Source organism: Pteropus alecto, unplaced genomic scaffold, assembly GCF_000325575.1.
Source record: "Pteropus alecto unplaced genomic scaffold, ASM32557v1 scaffold78, whole genome shotgun sequence".
Taxonomy (NCBI): domain Eukaryota; kingdom Metazoa; phylum Chordata; class Mammalia; order Chiroptera; family Pteropodidae; genus Pteropus; species Pteropus alecto.
Window position 1 is genome coordinate 11,713,039 of NW_006443124.1, and position 17,040 is coordinate 11,730,078.

Genomic DNA, 17,040 nt, shown 5'->3' on the forward strand with positions numbered 1-17,040 from the left:
CTCAGTGTTTCCATTGCTTCCTTGTCCTTGTGTTTCTGTTTTCTTTATTTTGGTTGCTTTTGTTGGTTTTCTCTCTGGTCCTTCTTGTTTTATGTTATATATTTCAGTTCTGAATCTTTGGAGTGTGGTTACCATTACGAATATGTAAAGGAGAGTTATATATACACTTATCCATTTTCTGTGCGTGCCTTATCTCCATTCCTCTTGGCAAATTTGGATCTTTGAATCCTCCCCTTTTCAGTCATTGTCTCAATTTATCCCTACGTATGCTGAACATTCATTATTATCTTGCTATAGCAATTCTTTTCTTATTATTTAAGCTTATAATGCCCTGTTCTTAGTAAGAGTTGCACTCCTCTGCTTCTATTTGCCCGATAGTCACTTTGCTCCTAATCATTTTTTTTGTCAACTTGTTTTAGGTGAGCTGACCTCTTTCACTATTTCCTGTAGTGCAGGCTTCGTAGTGGAGAATTCCCTTAATTTTTTTATGTCTGGAAAGGTCTTAATTTCTCCTTCATATCTAAAGGAGAGCTTAGCTGGATACATTATTCTAGGCTGGTCGTTCCTTTCACTTAATAGTTTAAATATTTGATTCCACTCCTTTCTGGCTTGTAAGATTTGTGCTGAGAAGCCCGACGATAATCTAATGGGTTTTCCTTTATATGTTACCATCTTCTTCTCTCTGGCTGCCCTGAGAATTCTGTCTTTGTCGTTGATTTTTGATAATTTTAATACAATGTGCCTTGGTGAAGGCCTTTTTGGGTTGAGATAATTGGGTGTTCTGTTGACTTCTTGAATTCCAAGCTCCAGTTCATTCATTAATTTGGGAAATTCTCTTCAGCTATTTGTCTGAAAATACTGTCTAGTCCCTGCTCCTTTTCCTCACCTCCAGTAATGCCCATTATTCTTATGTTTACTCTTCTGATGATATCAGCTAGTTTTTGTATTTCTCTTTCATTATTTTCATTCTTCGGTTTCTCTCTTCCTTCTGATTTATTTCTAGATTTCTGTCCTCGATATCACTCATCCTTTTCTTCAGTTGGTCGACTCTAGTTTCCCAAGCTTGCTATTTCATTTTTCAACTCTTGCAGTGTGTTTTTTATCTCCAGAAGTTCTACTTGGTTCTTTTTGAGGGTTTCAGTCTCCTTTCCCTGTTCATCTAGTTGTTTTTTCCATTCCTGAAATTGTTGATATGATTCATTTTGGAACTCACTGAGTTTTTTTAGAAGTATCATCCTGAATTCTCTGTCATTTAAGTTGCATATTTTTATGTCTGTAAGCTCATTTTCTGGAGATTTTTCTCTTTCTTTCTGGGATCCTTGTCACCTTGATTGTTCATAGTGTTTAATGGACTATTTCTCCGCATTAATGGAAATGTGTTCTGCTTTTTTTCCAGAAAGAAGATTTATTATATAAAAGTCTCTCTTTAGCCTGCTGCAAAGAAGGCACTTTTCTTTTGGTTTCCAGTAGGTGGCGTCTAAGCCTCTTGGATCCCTGCTTTATATAAAGACTTAGCAATACCTTTATATAATGTCTTTATTTTCTTGTAGATATTTAATTATACTTGCTACCCTCAGTTTCAGTCCCCGTCAGTGTTAGCAACAGTTTCGGTAGCATTTGCCAGATTCCCTGGGACTCTGCAGTGATCGGTCTCGGAGTGTATGGTAGGAGGGGCCCTCTGGGTTGGGAACTGCGGCTCAGCCTTGGTTTTGCAACCATGGCCTGTAAAAATCAACTGTTGTTTCTCTGCCGTTGTGACCAGTAAAAATCAACTGTTGTTTCTCTGCCATCTGCTTCTCTGCTTTCTGCCCTGATGACTAGGCCCTGCCACTGGCTTCATGGAACTCACAAATTCTCCCAGGCAGGGCTGTTCAGGGAAGTCACTGCCTCTTCTCCCCTCCCTCTCCCACTACGGAGAGTTTCTGGTACTGTGAAAGGGAGCTTCTTTATTTCTCCCAGTCTACCACCCAACAGCCAGAGTTCTGACCTGTGGTAGCTGTTATGCACAGATCCCATGCTCAAATGTGCAGGTGTGCAGTTTAGGTTTTTTATTGAGTTTTAGGTGTTCAGCTTATTGTTGTTTCAAGGAGAGAGATCTGGAGACATCCCTCACTCTGCCATGTTTCCTTTCAATTCAATTTCCTTCTTTTTTTATGGCCAAGTAATATTCCATTGCATATATGTACCACCTCTTCTTTATCTAATCATCTATTGATGGGCACTTAGGTTCTTTCATATCTTGACTATTTTAAATAATGCTGCAGTGAACATAAGAGTGCATATATCTTTTCAAATTAGTGTTTTGAATTTCTTCAGATAAATACCCAGAAGTGGAATCACTAGGTCATATGTTTTTAGTTTTTTTGGAGAACCTCCATATTGTTTCCATAGTGGCTGCACCAATTTGTAATCCCACCACAGTGTATAAGGGTTCTCTTTCCTCCACATCCTTGCCAACACTTGATGTTTGTAGATTCATTGAGAATAGCCATTCTGACAGATATGAGGTGATATCTCCTTGTGGCTTTAATTTGCATTTCTCTGATGATTGGTGATGTTGAGCATCTTTTCATATATCTACTGGCTATCTGTTTGTCCTTTTTAGAGAAGTGTCTATTCGGGTCCTCTATTTTTTAATTGGATTGTTTGTTCTTTTTGGCATTGAGTTGTATGAATTCTTTATAAATTTTGGTTATTAATCCCTCATCATATGTCATTGGTGAATATCTTCTCCCATTCAGTAAGTTGTCTTTTCATTTTGTTGATGATTTCCTTTGCTGTGCAAAAACTTTCTAGTTTGATGTAGTCCCTTTTGTTTATTTATTTTTTCATTTCTCTTATCAAAGGAGTTATATCAAAAAATATTACTAAGAGCAATGTCAGAGTTTACTGTCTATGTTTCTTATAGGAGTTTTATGGTTTCAGATTTTACACTTAAGTCTTCAGTCCACTTTGAGTTAATCTTGTATATGTATATGGTGTGAGAAGGTGATCTAGTTTTATTTTTTGCATGTATCTGTTCAGTTTTCCCAACATCATTCATTGAACAAACTGTCTTTACCCCATTGTTTATTCTTGCCTCCTTTGTCATAGATTAATTGACTATATAGACTGGGTTTATTTCTGGGCACTCTATTATGTTCTATTGATCTATGTGTCTGCTTTTATGCCATTACCAAGTTTAGTTTCATGTCATTTAGCATGATACCTCCAATTTTGTTCTTCTTCCTCAAGATTGCTGTGGCTATTTGGCATCTTTTGTGGTTCCATATAAATTTTAGAATTATTTGTTCTAGTTATGTGAAAAATGTCATTGGTATGTAGATAAGGCTTATATTGAATCTAACAGATTGCTTTGGGTAGTGTGGACAGTTTAACGATGTTAATTCTTCCTATCTATGATCATGGTATATGATTTTATTTATTTTATTCACGGTATTTTCTTCAGTTTCTTTCTTCAGTGTCTTATGATTTTCTGAGTACAGGTCTTTTACCTCCTTAGTTAAATTTATTACTAGGTATTTTATTGTTTTTGATGCAGTTATAAATGGCATTGTTTTAATTTGTCTTTCTGATAGTTCATTATAGGTATATAAAATGTAACTGAGTTCTGGATATTATTTTTTTTATACTGCTACTTTACTGAATTCATTTATCAGTTCCAAATTTTTTAGTGGAATCTTTAGAGTTCTCTGTCGTATCATGTCATCTGCGAATAATGACAGTTTTTCTTCTTCCTTTCCAATTTGGATGCCTTTTATTTCTTTTTCTTGTCTGATTGCTGTGGCTAGGACTTCTGGAAATATAACTTTTCATAGAAGATATAGATAAGAAAGGAAATAGATCAAAAATAAATAAGCCATAGAATTAAGAGTCAGATGACTTAATTGAGCCATATTTTGGCTCTGGGCTTCTTGAGTTGCAAAATAAAAGTCTATAGCCATTTGATAAATTTTGTGTCCTTCAAACAATCATATACAACTCTAGTTATTATCTTATAACTAGATTTTTTTAAACCAGAATTAAATGGCAGACAGTGCAATGTTTTCTTCTTTTGTAGGGATCTATATTGTGTAGGTATTCAGTACTGATGAGTATGTTTGGGTGAGGATTGATATACTTTTGAGTGCAGGTTTCTGTGGAATTTTTACATTTCCCAACCCAAATTCTTGCCGGTTATCCTACCTCTTCACAGAAATGTGCATGGTCATAGTTCTGTCTTAGAACAATTACTTTTGCAGCAAAGAAAAGATGGGATAGAAGGAGTGATTAGACTGAAAGGATGACTATTGTAGCATTCCAAGTGAGGCATGGTTAGGATCTGAACTTTAACAGCAAGGATAGCATAAAGGAAAAATTTGAGAACAATTCTCAAGGGATAATAAATAGTTTTTAGTGATTGATTGGTTCAGGGAAGAAGATGGTGTCCCAGTTGGCCTCCAGCTCTATGACTTAGAAAACTGGATGAATGATGACTCATTCACTTGATGAAGGAAAACAAATAGGGCCTGAGGTCCTGCATTGCTGATTTTTCCCTCACCTTTGCTTTTGCTGCTACCCCAAACACCTTGAATCTCATTGAAGTCTTCCATCTAAACTTTGACCTGGTTACCTTTCTGCAACCTTTATAATAGAGTCACCTTACCATAGCAGCCCTGTGCCAGGTGTTTTGGTTCTAAATTTGACCACTTTCTTCATCGCCCTTAGTGTGTGCAACCTTGAGAACTTGTTCACAATATATAGGAACTAAGAGAATCTCAGGAGGGCTAACTGTGAGGCTCCCTCTCTGTCTGAACATCCCAAGCTTTTATTTTTATGTCGAGTTTTTATCCTGTGTGGTCATCTCCTCCCAGAGTTCTAAACAGGTAGTTTGGCAATGCCCCCTCTATTTTTGGCTTCTCTTCGCCTTTTCTAATGTCATTTTCCTACCTATTACTCCAACTACAGATTTTGGGCTTGAGGGAGAGAAGTCAGTTCCTATTGTCTAACTGCTTGTTTCTTAAGCCTCTGTCCCCTTTCTCATCCCAGCCATGCTCTACACTGGAAGGCGTGAAGGAGGGATCTATCTGTGGTTGCATCCTGAGTTCTTTCTATATAGTATGGCTAGTAGTAAAACTCTGTGGCTGGGTCTACCAAACCTTAATCTACATATATTAAAAGGAACTTGAGAATGTCGCAGGATGTTAAATGTGGCTTTCATGTAGTCTTAGAGTTTGGATAGTAACTTCAATAGATGAAAACAAAATAAAAATGACAGTACACCCCATTTTCTATTTTGTGTAGAACCATCTTTGTAGAATTTATGTGAGGCCAAAACCCAGTTCTTCCAGCATTAGCCCATTACCAATCTCCAACCTATTTAAGAAAAGGTTAAGGAGAAAATGACCAAGAATGTTTATTTCTTTGACAAGAGTTATTAGCATCATATACAAGGACAGGTAGAGACTTCTCCCTCACATCAACACAGGAGAGGAAGCTCCAAGAGAACCATTTGGAAAGTTTGACTTTATGTCCTCTGAAGTTTGGTTTCTGACTCATAAATGAAAAGTCTAAAGGCAAGAGGGTCTGTTGGATGCTTTATAATGTCAGAATAAAGAGGAAGCTAGATGTACTTTCGGAGTGTGACACAACAAAGATTTGTGCATAATGTACAGAAAGGAGCCAGTTATGAATCAACTTGAAAAGAATCATGCCCAGTATGACTTCTGCAAAAAAACAAAGTAAACTTAATTGAAGGAGATTGGGAGTTCTATCATCATATGCAATAGCAGCAAGTGAGAGATCCCTAGGCATAAGGAAATCATATAAGTGAACCCTTCAAAATACTTCTGGTTTGAAAGAGTCAGCATTTGGTTATCTGTCACATCCAAAGGGCACCAATGGCATATTATAATAGTATCAGTCAAGATCAAAAGAGACCTTCCTGCCCCTTTCTACAACTTTCCCCTACTCCAGTGCCAGAGGACCCCAAAGAATAGTTACCAAATGGGAGAGGAAAAAGAACAAGAGATAGAGAAGAAACCCATGATGGTTGCTTTCTTCACTGCAGGTTATGAGTCTAAATCACATTTAAATTGGGAAAAGGAAGAAATTTAAAATGGATGACAAGAATTTGGTGTTGTGATATTAAGCTAGGCTTTTCATTACCTAAAAATAACTGTATTATAAGAGAATACTACAAAAGCAGTGAAATACACCTAAAGTTCATTCAAGGGCAAGAAGGTACTATTTTGACAGGATGAATTTAAAGGGGAAATACAAAAGGATAGATTGTGTTTTGATTACTGAGTTCAACTATTAATAAACCTGTAACTGGAATTTAGAAAAACATCTTACATTTGGTTTTCAAATGCATTATCCTTGCTAGGGACTGAGAATCCCGTTTTGATGGTCAAAGGTTGAGCTGTCATCCTTTTGTATTCTTTTTGTAATAGCTAATTCTATTCTACACATTTGGATAGAATTGTAATAGCTAATTCTATTCTACACATTTGGATAGAATTGAGAGTGGTCTCATTTGTGGAATAAGTGTAAAAGAGAAAAGGATATTAATTTTTAAAAAGTATTATCTCTCATATTACTTGAGATTCTTACCACAAAAATCCTGGGAAACAAGATTGCTATTCCTTTTGTATAAATGAGGGAACCAAGACTCAAGACAGGTTAAGTAACTTCCCCAAGGCCACTCAAATGTGAGTAGTAGAATTGTGCTTTAAACCCAGGTCTGCCTGATTCTAAACACTATGCCTTGGCCTCTACACATATTCTCTCACACTGATAAATGTATAAATATATTGCCTTTTATTAAACTATTCATTCATATAGATATAGTAACATCTTTTTCTAACCAGTTATATTTTTTCTACAGGATAATTGTTTGCATATAAATGTCCTCATTTTAAATATTTGAGGATTCTCAAAAGTTACTGAAAGGTTAGAAGAGTACCATTTACAGAGAACAAACTAATGGTTGCCAGATGGGAGGGGCGTTAGGGGGCAGGGTGAAAAAGGTGAAGGGATTAAGAAATACAGATTGGTAGTTACAAAGTAGTCACTGGGATGTAAAGTACAGTATAGGGAACATCATCAATAATATAATAACTATGCATCATGCTAGGAGATCACTAAACTAATCAGGGTGATCACTTTGTAAATTATATAAATATCTAACCACTATGCTGTACACCTGAAACTGATATAAAATAATATTGAATGTAACTCTAATTGAAAAATAGAGTTAAAAAATAAGTAAAAATAAAAGAGTACATTTATTTGTTCCTATTATAGAGTGATGACATTTGCGGATGGAAATTTTTCTCCAAAACCTAAGAGTACTACAAATTCAGAATCAGGTAATAGTGAAATGAATCATTTTGATAAATCTGTAATTCTTTATCTTTGTCACAAAGCAATATATTAAGAAAATTGGTAGCCCAGGAAACAGTGCTTTTAGCTTGGTTGTATTTAAGAAATGGTGATCTGAGGTTAGTAAGTGGGTCTTAATTCTCACCAAAGCACCCGTCATTTATTCACTTAATAAACATTTACTGAGTATGTACTCTGTACTAGGTATTGCCATATGTGCCAGTGGAGAGTGGTATACATTCCCTGCCCTCAGAAGTCTCAGCTGTAGGAGAGGAAGATAATCAGTAATCAGATATATTGGAGTTATATATGATGAATGAAAAATAAAAGGATCAACAAAGCCTCTTGCATCATAGGTACTCTATTATTAGGTTTTTATTAGAATAAACTTAGCAAGACATTTACAACCTTTTTAAGCTCTGCTATGTCTCAGATTTCTATTTTCTTTATTCCATACAAGTTTTAGAGCATCTATTTGAGGGTAAACTTGAAAAATTGCTAGTTTTGCTCCTAATGGGTATAAATGTTTATATCAACTAAAAAAAAAATTTTGTGTGTGTAATTTCACTTTAAGAAGTTGTCTTAATGAGCATTTACTAAATGCCAGGTGTTATATTAGGTACTATGGGTATAAAAATGGTACAGATAGTTTCTCTTCTAAGGGAAATTAATCTAGTCATCAAAACTAAACTTGTAAAAGCACACTTTGGAAGAAGTAGCACCTACCACCCGGGAGGGTGAGCATTAGAAGGAGGATTTGTTTTATAGAACAAAGAATAAGGGAACTTTTGAACAACAGAAGAGAGGTAACAAAAGGAAAATGGTAAGAGTACCAAAAATGATTATGATTTTACTTGGATCTTGCCCGATAACAGGTTTTGCTTTGGCTGTGGAAAATATTATTTATAAAGCCTGGTAGTAAGGCAGAATAGTGACTCTGGAGTTATATGCTTTCGTATTCTTCTATGTGATCTATTGACTTAAAACTAAGTAAATCATATTTTGCTCTAGAGGTATTTTTTACACATTCCTTAATTCAACAAATCCAACTGTGTTCTAATTGTGTGTCAGCCTCTTTACTAATTATTTACTAACTATTTACTAACTATTAGAAAACTGAGAAATCTCTGCCCTCAAGGAGCCAATAGTCTAGTAGCAGAGACAAAACAAAAAATTACTTCTCAGGCAACTCCTGCTCAGTTTGCTTTGCAATCTTACCTACCGCTGTTAGCCATTAAATGTGAGTTCTTCAAGGCTAGTTCCCAGACTTTAATCTCTTTTCAATCTACTCCTTGACATGTATAGGTGTCTTGTAAAAGCAAGGCTTCCAAATTTTATCTCAGTCTAGACTCTCCTCTGAGGTTAAGACTTTTGCGTGTAGGACATCTGGATATCACCTCTTAGATGTTTCAGAAACACCTCATCTCACCATTCATTAATCCCATTAATTCAGCAAATATTTATTAAGCACCTACAGCATGACGCAAACTGTTTTAGTTGCTGGAGAACATGACAAAGTCTTTGCCCTAAGGGAACTTATGTTATAGTAGAGGAAGAAAGATAATAAACATAATATATAACAGTATCAGAAATAAGAGTAATGAAGGAAAATAAAGCAGGGTAAAAACAGAGTATGATTAGGGATGCTCTTTTAGACAGGATAATCAGGACAGGGTTCTCTGAGATGACATTTGTGCAGAGCTTGAATGAAATGAGAGAGTGGACCATGTGAAAATCTGGGGGCAGAACATGCTGATCAAAAGGAACAACAAGAGAAAAGGCCATGTGTTGGGAATTTGCTGGCATATTTGAAGAAGAAGATAGAGGTTAGTGTGACCGGAGCAAAATGAGTAAACAAATGAATGGTTGAAATTGTGGTCAGAGAGCTAGTCAAGTGGTATAATATAGATATGCCATCGTAAGGAGTAGGGATTTTATTGTAAATGTGCCGAGAAGCACATCTTAGAGCAGAGGGATGGCACGATCAGATATATACATTTTAGAATCATCACTCTGGGTACTATGTGGAGAATAGACTATGGGGACAAGAGTGGAAGCAAGGAGACCTTGTTAAACTATTGCAGCTAATTGTTAAACTATTGTCAGATAATGGTGTATGAAACTAAAGTGGTAGCAGTGGCCTTATTTGGAATATATTTTAAAGGCAGATGTATCAGGATTTTCTGATTAGGCTAGATGTTGGATAAGAGAGAAAAGTAAAAATCAAAGATGAGTCTTAAATTACTGGACTGAACAACTAGATAAATGATGGTATCATTCCTTGAAATAGGAGCACTGTAGGGTGGAGCAAATTGAGAGAATGATTAAGAGAATTTGTTTTGCCCTTATAAAATTTGACCTATCAGCTCACATACATAATGTTGCACAAAAGAGCACAGACACGAACACGTATGCTGCGTCGTTCCACATATATGAAGTTGAAGAACAGGCCAAACTATTCTGGAAGTCAGAATAGTGGTAACCTTTGGAAAGGGAATGTTTACTGGCAAAAATACATACAGGAAACTTCTGGGGTGTTGAAAATATTTTATATCTTGATCTCAGTGATGATTATATAGATTAATACATATACATATAAAATTTGTGACCATTACTGTATATATGTAAAACTTTGAGAAAATATTAAAACATTAAGCGGTTTATTAGCATCAAGTGGAGATGGCATGAAATAAGTTTATCACACAGGAATCTGGACTCTGGGGCTGAGACTTAGGCTTTAGAAAAATATTAGAGCCAAAGTATAGATGTTCTAAAGCCATAGGATTAGATTAGATTACCGAGGAAGTACAAATAAATAGGAAAGAGACGTGTGAAAAAAAAAAAAATAGAACACTCCAACATTTAGAAGTAGCTGTAACAAAAGTTACCAAGAGATTGAATAAAACAGGGATCGAGGACTGAGAATTGTCACAACCAAGACCTAACCTGGTCCTCCTCCAGTGTCCTCCTTCTCAATTAGCAAACCAGAAACGCCCTCCTCTTTGTCACTTACTATATCTAATCTATAACCAAATCTGGGTAACAGTTTCATCTCTTAATACCTCTCTCTGCCTTGGGAGATGAAGATCAGAGGAATGATTAGCTTAAAGCATTGCCAGTTTTAGCAAATAAAGATATAGAATACCCAGCTAAATTTGAATTCAGATAAGCAGCAAATAATTGTTTAATATAATTGTCACAAATATTGCACGTTTGTACTACTACATGGTAAATACTTATACTGAAAAACTGTTCATTGTTTATCTGAATTTTAAGTGGGCATCCTATATTTTATCCAGCAACCTATTAGCCTCTGCAGTGAGGCTGGGTATATGTAAAATATAAGGATCATAAAAACCAGGATTTTGCATGTCATGTTAAGGAGCTTGCATTTTAATTCGAGGGCCGTAGAAAGCCTTTGAAGAGTTTTAAGGAGGTGATATTATATTAGATTTTTATTTTAGGTACACAGTGTGAACAATGAATGGACTGCAGAGGGAGGTGAATTGAAAAGCTATTGGAATAATCTAAAAGAAAATCCTTCGGTGCCTTAAATCAAGGTACTGGTGTTAAGGATTTTAAAAAGCCAAGTTTGCAATATTAAGTACATATAATAGGTAAAATTGACACACAGCAGACATTCAATAAGTACTTACTGTTTTAAATTGATTTTGGAGAATGAGGAAAAGGTAAGAGTCAAGACTGAAGAGGAGCTATAAAAAGGGCCAGAGAGGGAAGATATTCATACCTGTTGTACTGAGGGTCTAGTAAGGTAGGACAATAAAGGTTTCTGCTCATATTGGTGGGAGCTGAAACTAGAATGTGTGGGTTTGGGAATAAATAGGAGGAAAGGAAATTAGTCTATGTGGACAGTTGTCAAAACTTACACATGGATAAGAGGAGAGAGTGGAAGTAGCAAGCAGGAGTGTGGGGTACAGATAAAATTTTTAGTAAGGTGAAGAGACCTGAGTATGTTTTAAATGCTGATAGAAAATTTGCAGTAGAAAGAGAGAGCCTGAAAATATAGGAGAGTTGAAATGGAAGATTAATTAATGAAGAATTTTAATCACATATACTTTCTCTGCTAATTGGAAAGTAAATCTTTTATACAGTTTATTTATTCCTGTGAAACCTGGAGCTCTTGAGATAAAGATATTTTAAAGTGTACTTTCTGCTATCTATAACAAGTCAGATTATTTAACATATATTAAGTTTTTCTTCTAAAACCATTACAGAGGCACAGTTATTCAATTAATTTTTATTCACATTTGAGTTCTCTTTTCTGTACTTATAGTTAATGACTAGTTAAGTAATTAAAATACTAATGTATGTTTTTATTTATAGATAATGCAGCTCCTGAAGTTGTACTTGCTGAGGAAATTTACCCTTCGACCCCTGAAAAAAACAAGAAAGAGGCAAGTATTGAAGCAGAATAACTACATAAACAATAAATTTCGTTAAGATAGGATATACTTTTAACCAATACTTTTATAGAAATTATTTTTCAGCTATACGAATCAGTAAGTTAAAACATTTTTGGAGTTAGCAATTAGATTACATTATTGTTACATGAATATATATTCTATATGAGCTTAATGGAAGAGAATTAAAATTTATAATTTTCCAACTTCCTTTAAATAATTGAATGTCTATTAATCATTAGTTTGAGATAAAAATAAGATATTTGCTATATATCCAGAGCAGTGTTTTATACTGAGGAATACATGTGAATTATTACATTAGGCCTAGAATCTAGAGGGTTATGGACTTTATTTATGTAGCAGGAGCTACTGTTTGAGTGGTTACTCATTGCTAAGCATTATTCTAAGCATTTTTCATTAATATATCTTTCTAGCGTTCCTATCGGGTAAACTTTTTTGTATATTTGTTTTGTTTTTACCTTTTTTGTAGGTGAGAAAAATGAGATTTAGATGTTAACCAGTATGTTTGAGGAGCCTGTGGCAGGTCTTTCTGGATCTAAAGCCTGTACTCTTTCTCCTACAGCACACTGTCATTGTATATACTGGGAGCAAACTGAAAGGGCAATAGTGGCAGCAGGAAAACTCAGTATAAAGTTGCAAAGATTTTGGGTGTGAGATTGTGGTGGTTTTGATTAAGATGTAGGAGAGATGGAGAAATGTGCATGGATTCAAGATAATTTTGCCTGTAGAGTCCATGGATTGAATATAGAGGATGAAGGAGTGAGTGAGAGGTGTCAAGAAAGACTTCTAGGTTTCTGTCCTGAGCAGCCTTCGTGGATAAAGGTGCTGCTTAATGTGATAGAAAAGGCAGGAGGTCTGAGGGCATATTAAGATGAACATGTTGGAAGAGCCATTGGCTATAAATCTGCAGATCAGGAAAATAGAAGAGGATTATACAGTATTATAGACATTTTTAAATTTATGGAAATGGGTGAAATTACCTGAGAAAGAGTATCTATAGAGTGCAGAAAAGAAGGAGGTCTAGGATCAATCCTTGGAAAACTCTACATTAAGATAGAAAAGGAAGAGTGAACAGAGAGAAGGAGGAAAATAAATAGAATATGCTGTCATAGTAGCCAAGAAAAGAGAGTGTTTATTCCTAAAAGCAGGAGTGGTCAACAATGCCGAATGCTGCTTGGAGGTCCAGGATTATAAAGAATTTTGAAAAATTGGAAGACTTCCAGTTTCCAGTCCAGCATGTAAGGAACTTATAAGTCACCACTCTGTCCTAACAACAAGTAAAAATCTGAAGAAACTGAAAAATAAGCAATCTTTTTAGCTCCATCAGAGTAGTAAGGTCACAGGGAAAACTGCTGCACCAAAACTTAGAAAGACAAACAGGTGGATACAGAGAATCACAACTTAAGCAAAATACATGAACAGAAACCACCGAGAGCCAATGCTGGAGTGGGAAAACCAAAAGTGTGATTGACGAATTGCTGGGAGCTCAGTTTGGACAACTCTGAGAGTTAAAACTCAAGGAGGACCCAGTCATTGGTGGACCTTCATATTTTTGTGAGTTTTACCACCAGGATCTCTTTGAGATCCTCGCAGTGAATATCAAAGAAAAATCCTTTCATGCTTCTAGTAGTGGGAAGGGAAAAGGAACCATTTTAAAACACACCATAGTATTCTGTACTTTTTAACAAAGCCTACCCTCAAAAGAAAGTATTTTACCAGAGTCTAAATTGCTAGGGTATCATCAGAGCCTAACCTATCTGGGAGAATCAAGAAGGAAACTGATGACTTTAGCAAGAATAATTTTAGTAAACTAGTGAGAAGCAAGCTAGATTGGAATAGGTTGAAGAAGTATAGAAAATGCAGAAGTATCAAAATATAAAAAGAAATAAATTGGGACCTCAGCAACATAAAATGTGTGTGGGAAAAATAAATGTAGACTTTTTTATGCAACTGAAGTTAATTTGTTATCAGTTTAAAATAGACTGATAACTATAAGATATGAAAGTCCTATAGTAATCACAAAGCAAAAATATGTAAGAGGCATTACAACTGATACCAGAAGGGATCAGAACAGTCCTGTGAAAATTATATGCCAACAAATTAAATAAATATGGATAAATTCCTGGAAACATATGACTTACCAAAACTGAATCTTAAAGTAATAGAAAATCTAAACACACCAATAACAAGCAAGGAAATTGAGTTAGTAATCAAAAATCTCCCCAGACATTAAAGAGACCAGATGGCTTCACTGGTAAATTCTACCAAACATTTAAGAAAAATTAATACCAGTCCTTTTCAGAGTCTTCAAAGAAATTGAAAAGGAAGAATACTTCTAAACTCCTTCTACTAGGCCAGCATTACTATAATACCAAATCCAGACAAAGATACTGAAAGAAAAGAAAATTACAGGCCAATATTCCTGATGAACATAAATGTAAAAATTCTCAACAAAATACTAGCAAATCAAATTCAAGAGCGCATTAAAAGGATTGTATACCATGATCACATGGGATTTTTCCCTAGGATGCAAGCATAGTTCAATGTATAATAATCAAATTAATGTGATACACTACATTAACAGAATGTAGGACAAAAATCAAATGATCATTTCAATAGATGCAGAAAAAGCATTTGACAAAATTTAACATCCTTTCATGATAAAACACTCAACAAATTAGGTATAGAAGGAATGTAGCTCAAAATAATTAAAGGCCATATATGACAAGACTACAGCTAACATCGTACTCAACAGTGAAAAGTTAACAAGCCTTTCCTCTAAGATTGGAAATAAGACAAGAATGTTTTGTCTTTTGTCATTTCTCTTCAACGTAATACCAGAAGTCCTAGCCAGAGCAGTTAGGCAATGAAAAGAAAAAGTCTAAATCAGAAAAGATGTGAAATTATCTCTGTTCAGAGATGACATGATCTTGTATATCAAAAATCATAAAGACTCTGCCAAAAACCTGTTAGAATTAATAAGTGAATTCAGTGAAGTTGCAGGATACAAAACAACATACAAAAATTTGTTGTGTTTCTATACTTCCCTATAATTCTCAAAAGAAGATATACAGATGGCCAATAAGCAATGAAAAGATGCTCAGTGTCATTAGTCATTAGAGAAATTCAAATCAAAGCCACAATGACAAATTATTTCATATCCATTAGGATGACTATAATCAAAAAGACAGATAATGACAAATGATGATGTGGAGGAATTGGAACCTTCAAACATCTTGGTGGGAATATAAAATGGTGCAGCTGTTTGGGAAAACAATTTGGCTGTTTTTCAAAATTTTAAACATAGAGTTACCATAGGACCCAGCAATTCTACTCTCAGGTTTATACTCAAGAAAAAACAAAAACATACATTCTAATGAAAACTTACACATGAATGTTCATAGCAGCATTTATTTATAATAGCCAAAAAGTAGAAACAACTCCAATGTCCATCTATTGATAAATAGATAAATAACATGTGATATAGCCATACAATAAAACATTATTTGGCAAAACAAACAAATAAAGAAATGAAGCCCTGATACATGCCACAACTTGAATGAACCTTGAAAATATTATTTAATGTGAAAGAAGCCAGTCACAAAAGACTGCACATTATATGATTCCATTTATAAGAAATGTCCAAGATAGGCAAATATATAATGAAAGACATAGATTTGTGGTTACTTAGGGCTGGTGGGGATGGAATGAAGATTGACTGCTAATGAATACGGGGTTTCTTTAGGGGGGACAAAAATGTGCTAAAATTAGGCTATGGTGATCATTGAACAACCCTGTGAATATACTAAAAACCATTGAATTTTGTTCTTTAAATGGGTGAATTTATGGGATGTGAATTATATCTCAATAAAATGTTTTTAAAAACTTCTGTATGCTATTATATGGAAGAGAGAAGTCTTTGAAAAAATGGGGAGGGATGGTATCCAGAATGCAAGTGGGAAAACTGGCCTTCAGAAGAGGAGGAATATTTCTACTGTGGTACATTTGTGAATGTAGTGGTAGCAGGACAGGCTTGGTGCTTAGAAAGACCCCACACTTCATTTAATGCTCTGCTGTCACCATCTTAACATTTTTAATAGTTTTTTTTTAATAAGGGGCCCCACATTTTCCTTTGGCACTGGGTCCCCAAAATTGAGTCCTAAGTGTTTGCATCCTGTTGATGTCTTCTATTGTTGCAGGAAAGTGTAAGGTAAGGCTGTCATCTGAGAATGGTAGAGGGAAAGGACTGGAGGTTTAAGGAAAATAGGCTGAGTATGAAATAGTTATGAGAAGCTAGAGAAGTGTATAAGTTGCCAGTCTGTGGCTTCTCCTTTTGAGTTTGTGGTGACTTTGATATGCCAGATTGTGTAGTTTTCCCCAGCACTCACTTGCATTGGGGTCCAGAGGACATCAATGCCAGGGTTCATCTAGGGCTGGGGATTTGTCAGGCATCTATATAGGAATGGGAAGAGGATAAGGTAGTGGTTATAATGATGCATGGCGATAGATACAGAAGGAATAAGGAGAAGGATCATGGAAGAAGATAAAATGGTAGGATCCATAAATTGGACATTTTGGTGAAGGAAAGTTTATTTCATTAAGATAATTGAGCAGTGGGTGGGAAGATATAAGAAGCTATTTGCATTGGTGATTCGGTAGTTTCTATTGACGGTACGGGCTAACTAAGTTTGATGAAGGAGTGACTGAAATGGCATGAGACGAAAAGGTTATTGGAAAAAGTCAGTGGATGTCAGTAAGTACCTCACTCTGATTCACACTCTTGTTCTATCCTTTGCTTGGAATACAACTATACCTCTTCTACTTTTTTCTCCTCCTCTTTCTCTACCATCTTCTCTATCCCCTCAACGTCAACTCAAAATCCTGCCATTCATTCAGGACCCAATTCAAATTGCACCTCCTTAGTGATGTTGAATATATTTAAACTTCGAATATTATTTTAAATATATCTTGAAAGCATTAGACAAGTTACATAACTTAGGACAAATAGTCACTGAATAGTCATAGTTTTCAGTACAGAGATTAGTTGATAAAGCAACACACTTTCTTGTAGTTACAGCTTCCTGATATCTTTGAGAGGACTTTTGGCTTCTTAAATGAAGATTATTGCATAATGACATTTATATAAATCTATTTAATGTTTTCTCTAAAATTTGATTTTAAATATCGATTAATAGATAGATCTCATTATCATTTGTTTTCTTTTCACAGAACA

At 35.1% G+C, this 17,040-nt stretch overlaps 1 protein-coding gene across 1 annotated transcript in view; it reads left to right on the top strand.

The window, feature by feature from the left end:
• MEIKIN (meiotic kinetochore factor) overlaps positions 1 to 17,040 on the top strand; it is a 48,718-nt gene that overhangs the window by 23,955 nt on the left and 7,723 nt on the right. Inside the window, exons 8-9 of the mRNA XM_025040605.1 lie at positions 7,288 to 7,352; positions 11,710 to 11,780. Of these exons, the coding sequence (XP_024896373.1) occupies positions 7,288 to 7,352; positions 11,710 to 11,780 (136 nt within the window). The remainder of the gene's footprint in view (positions 1 to 7,287; positions 7,353 to 11,709; positions 11,781 to 17,040) is intronic.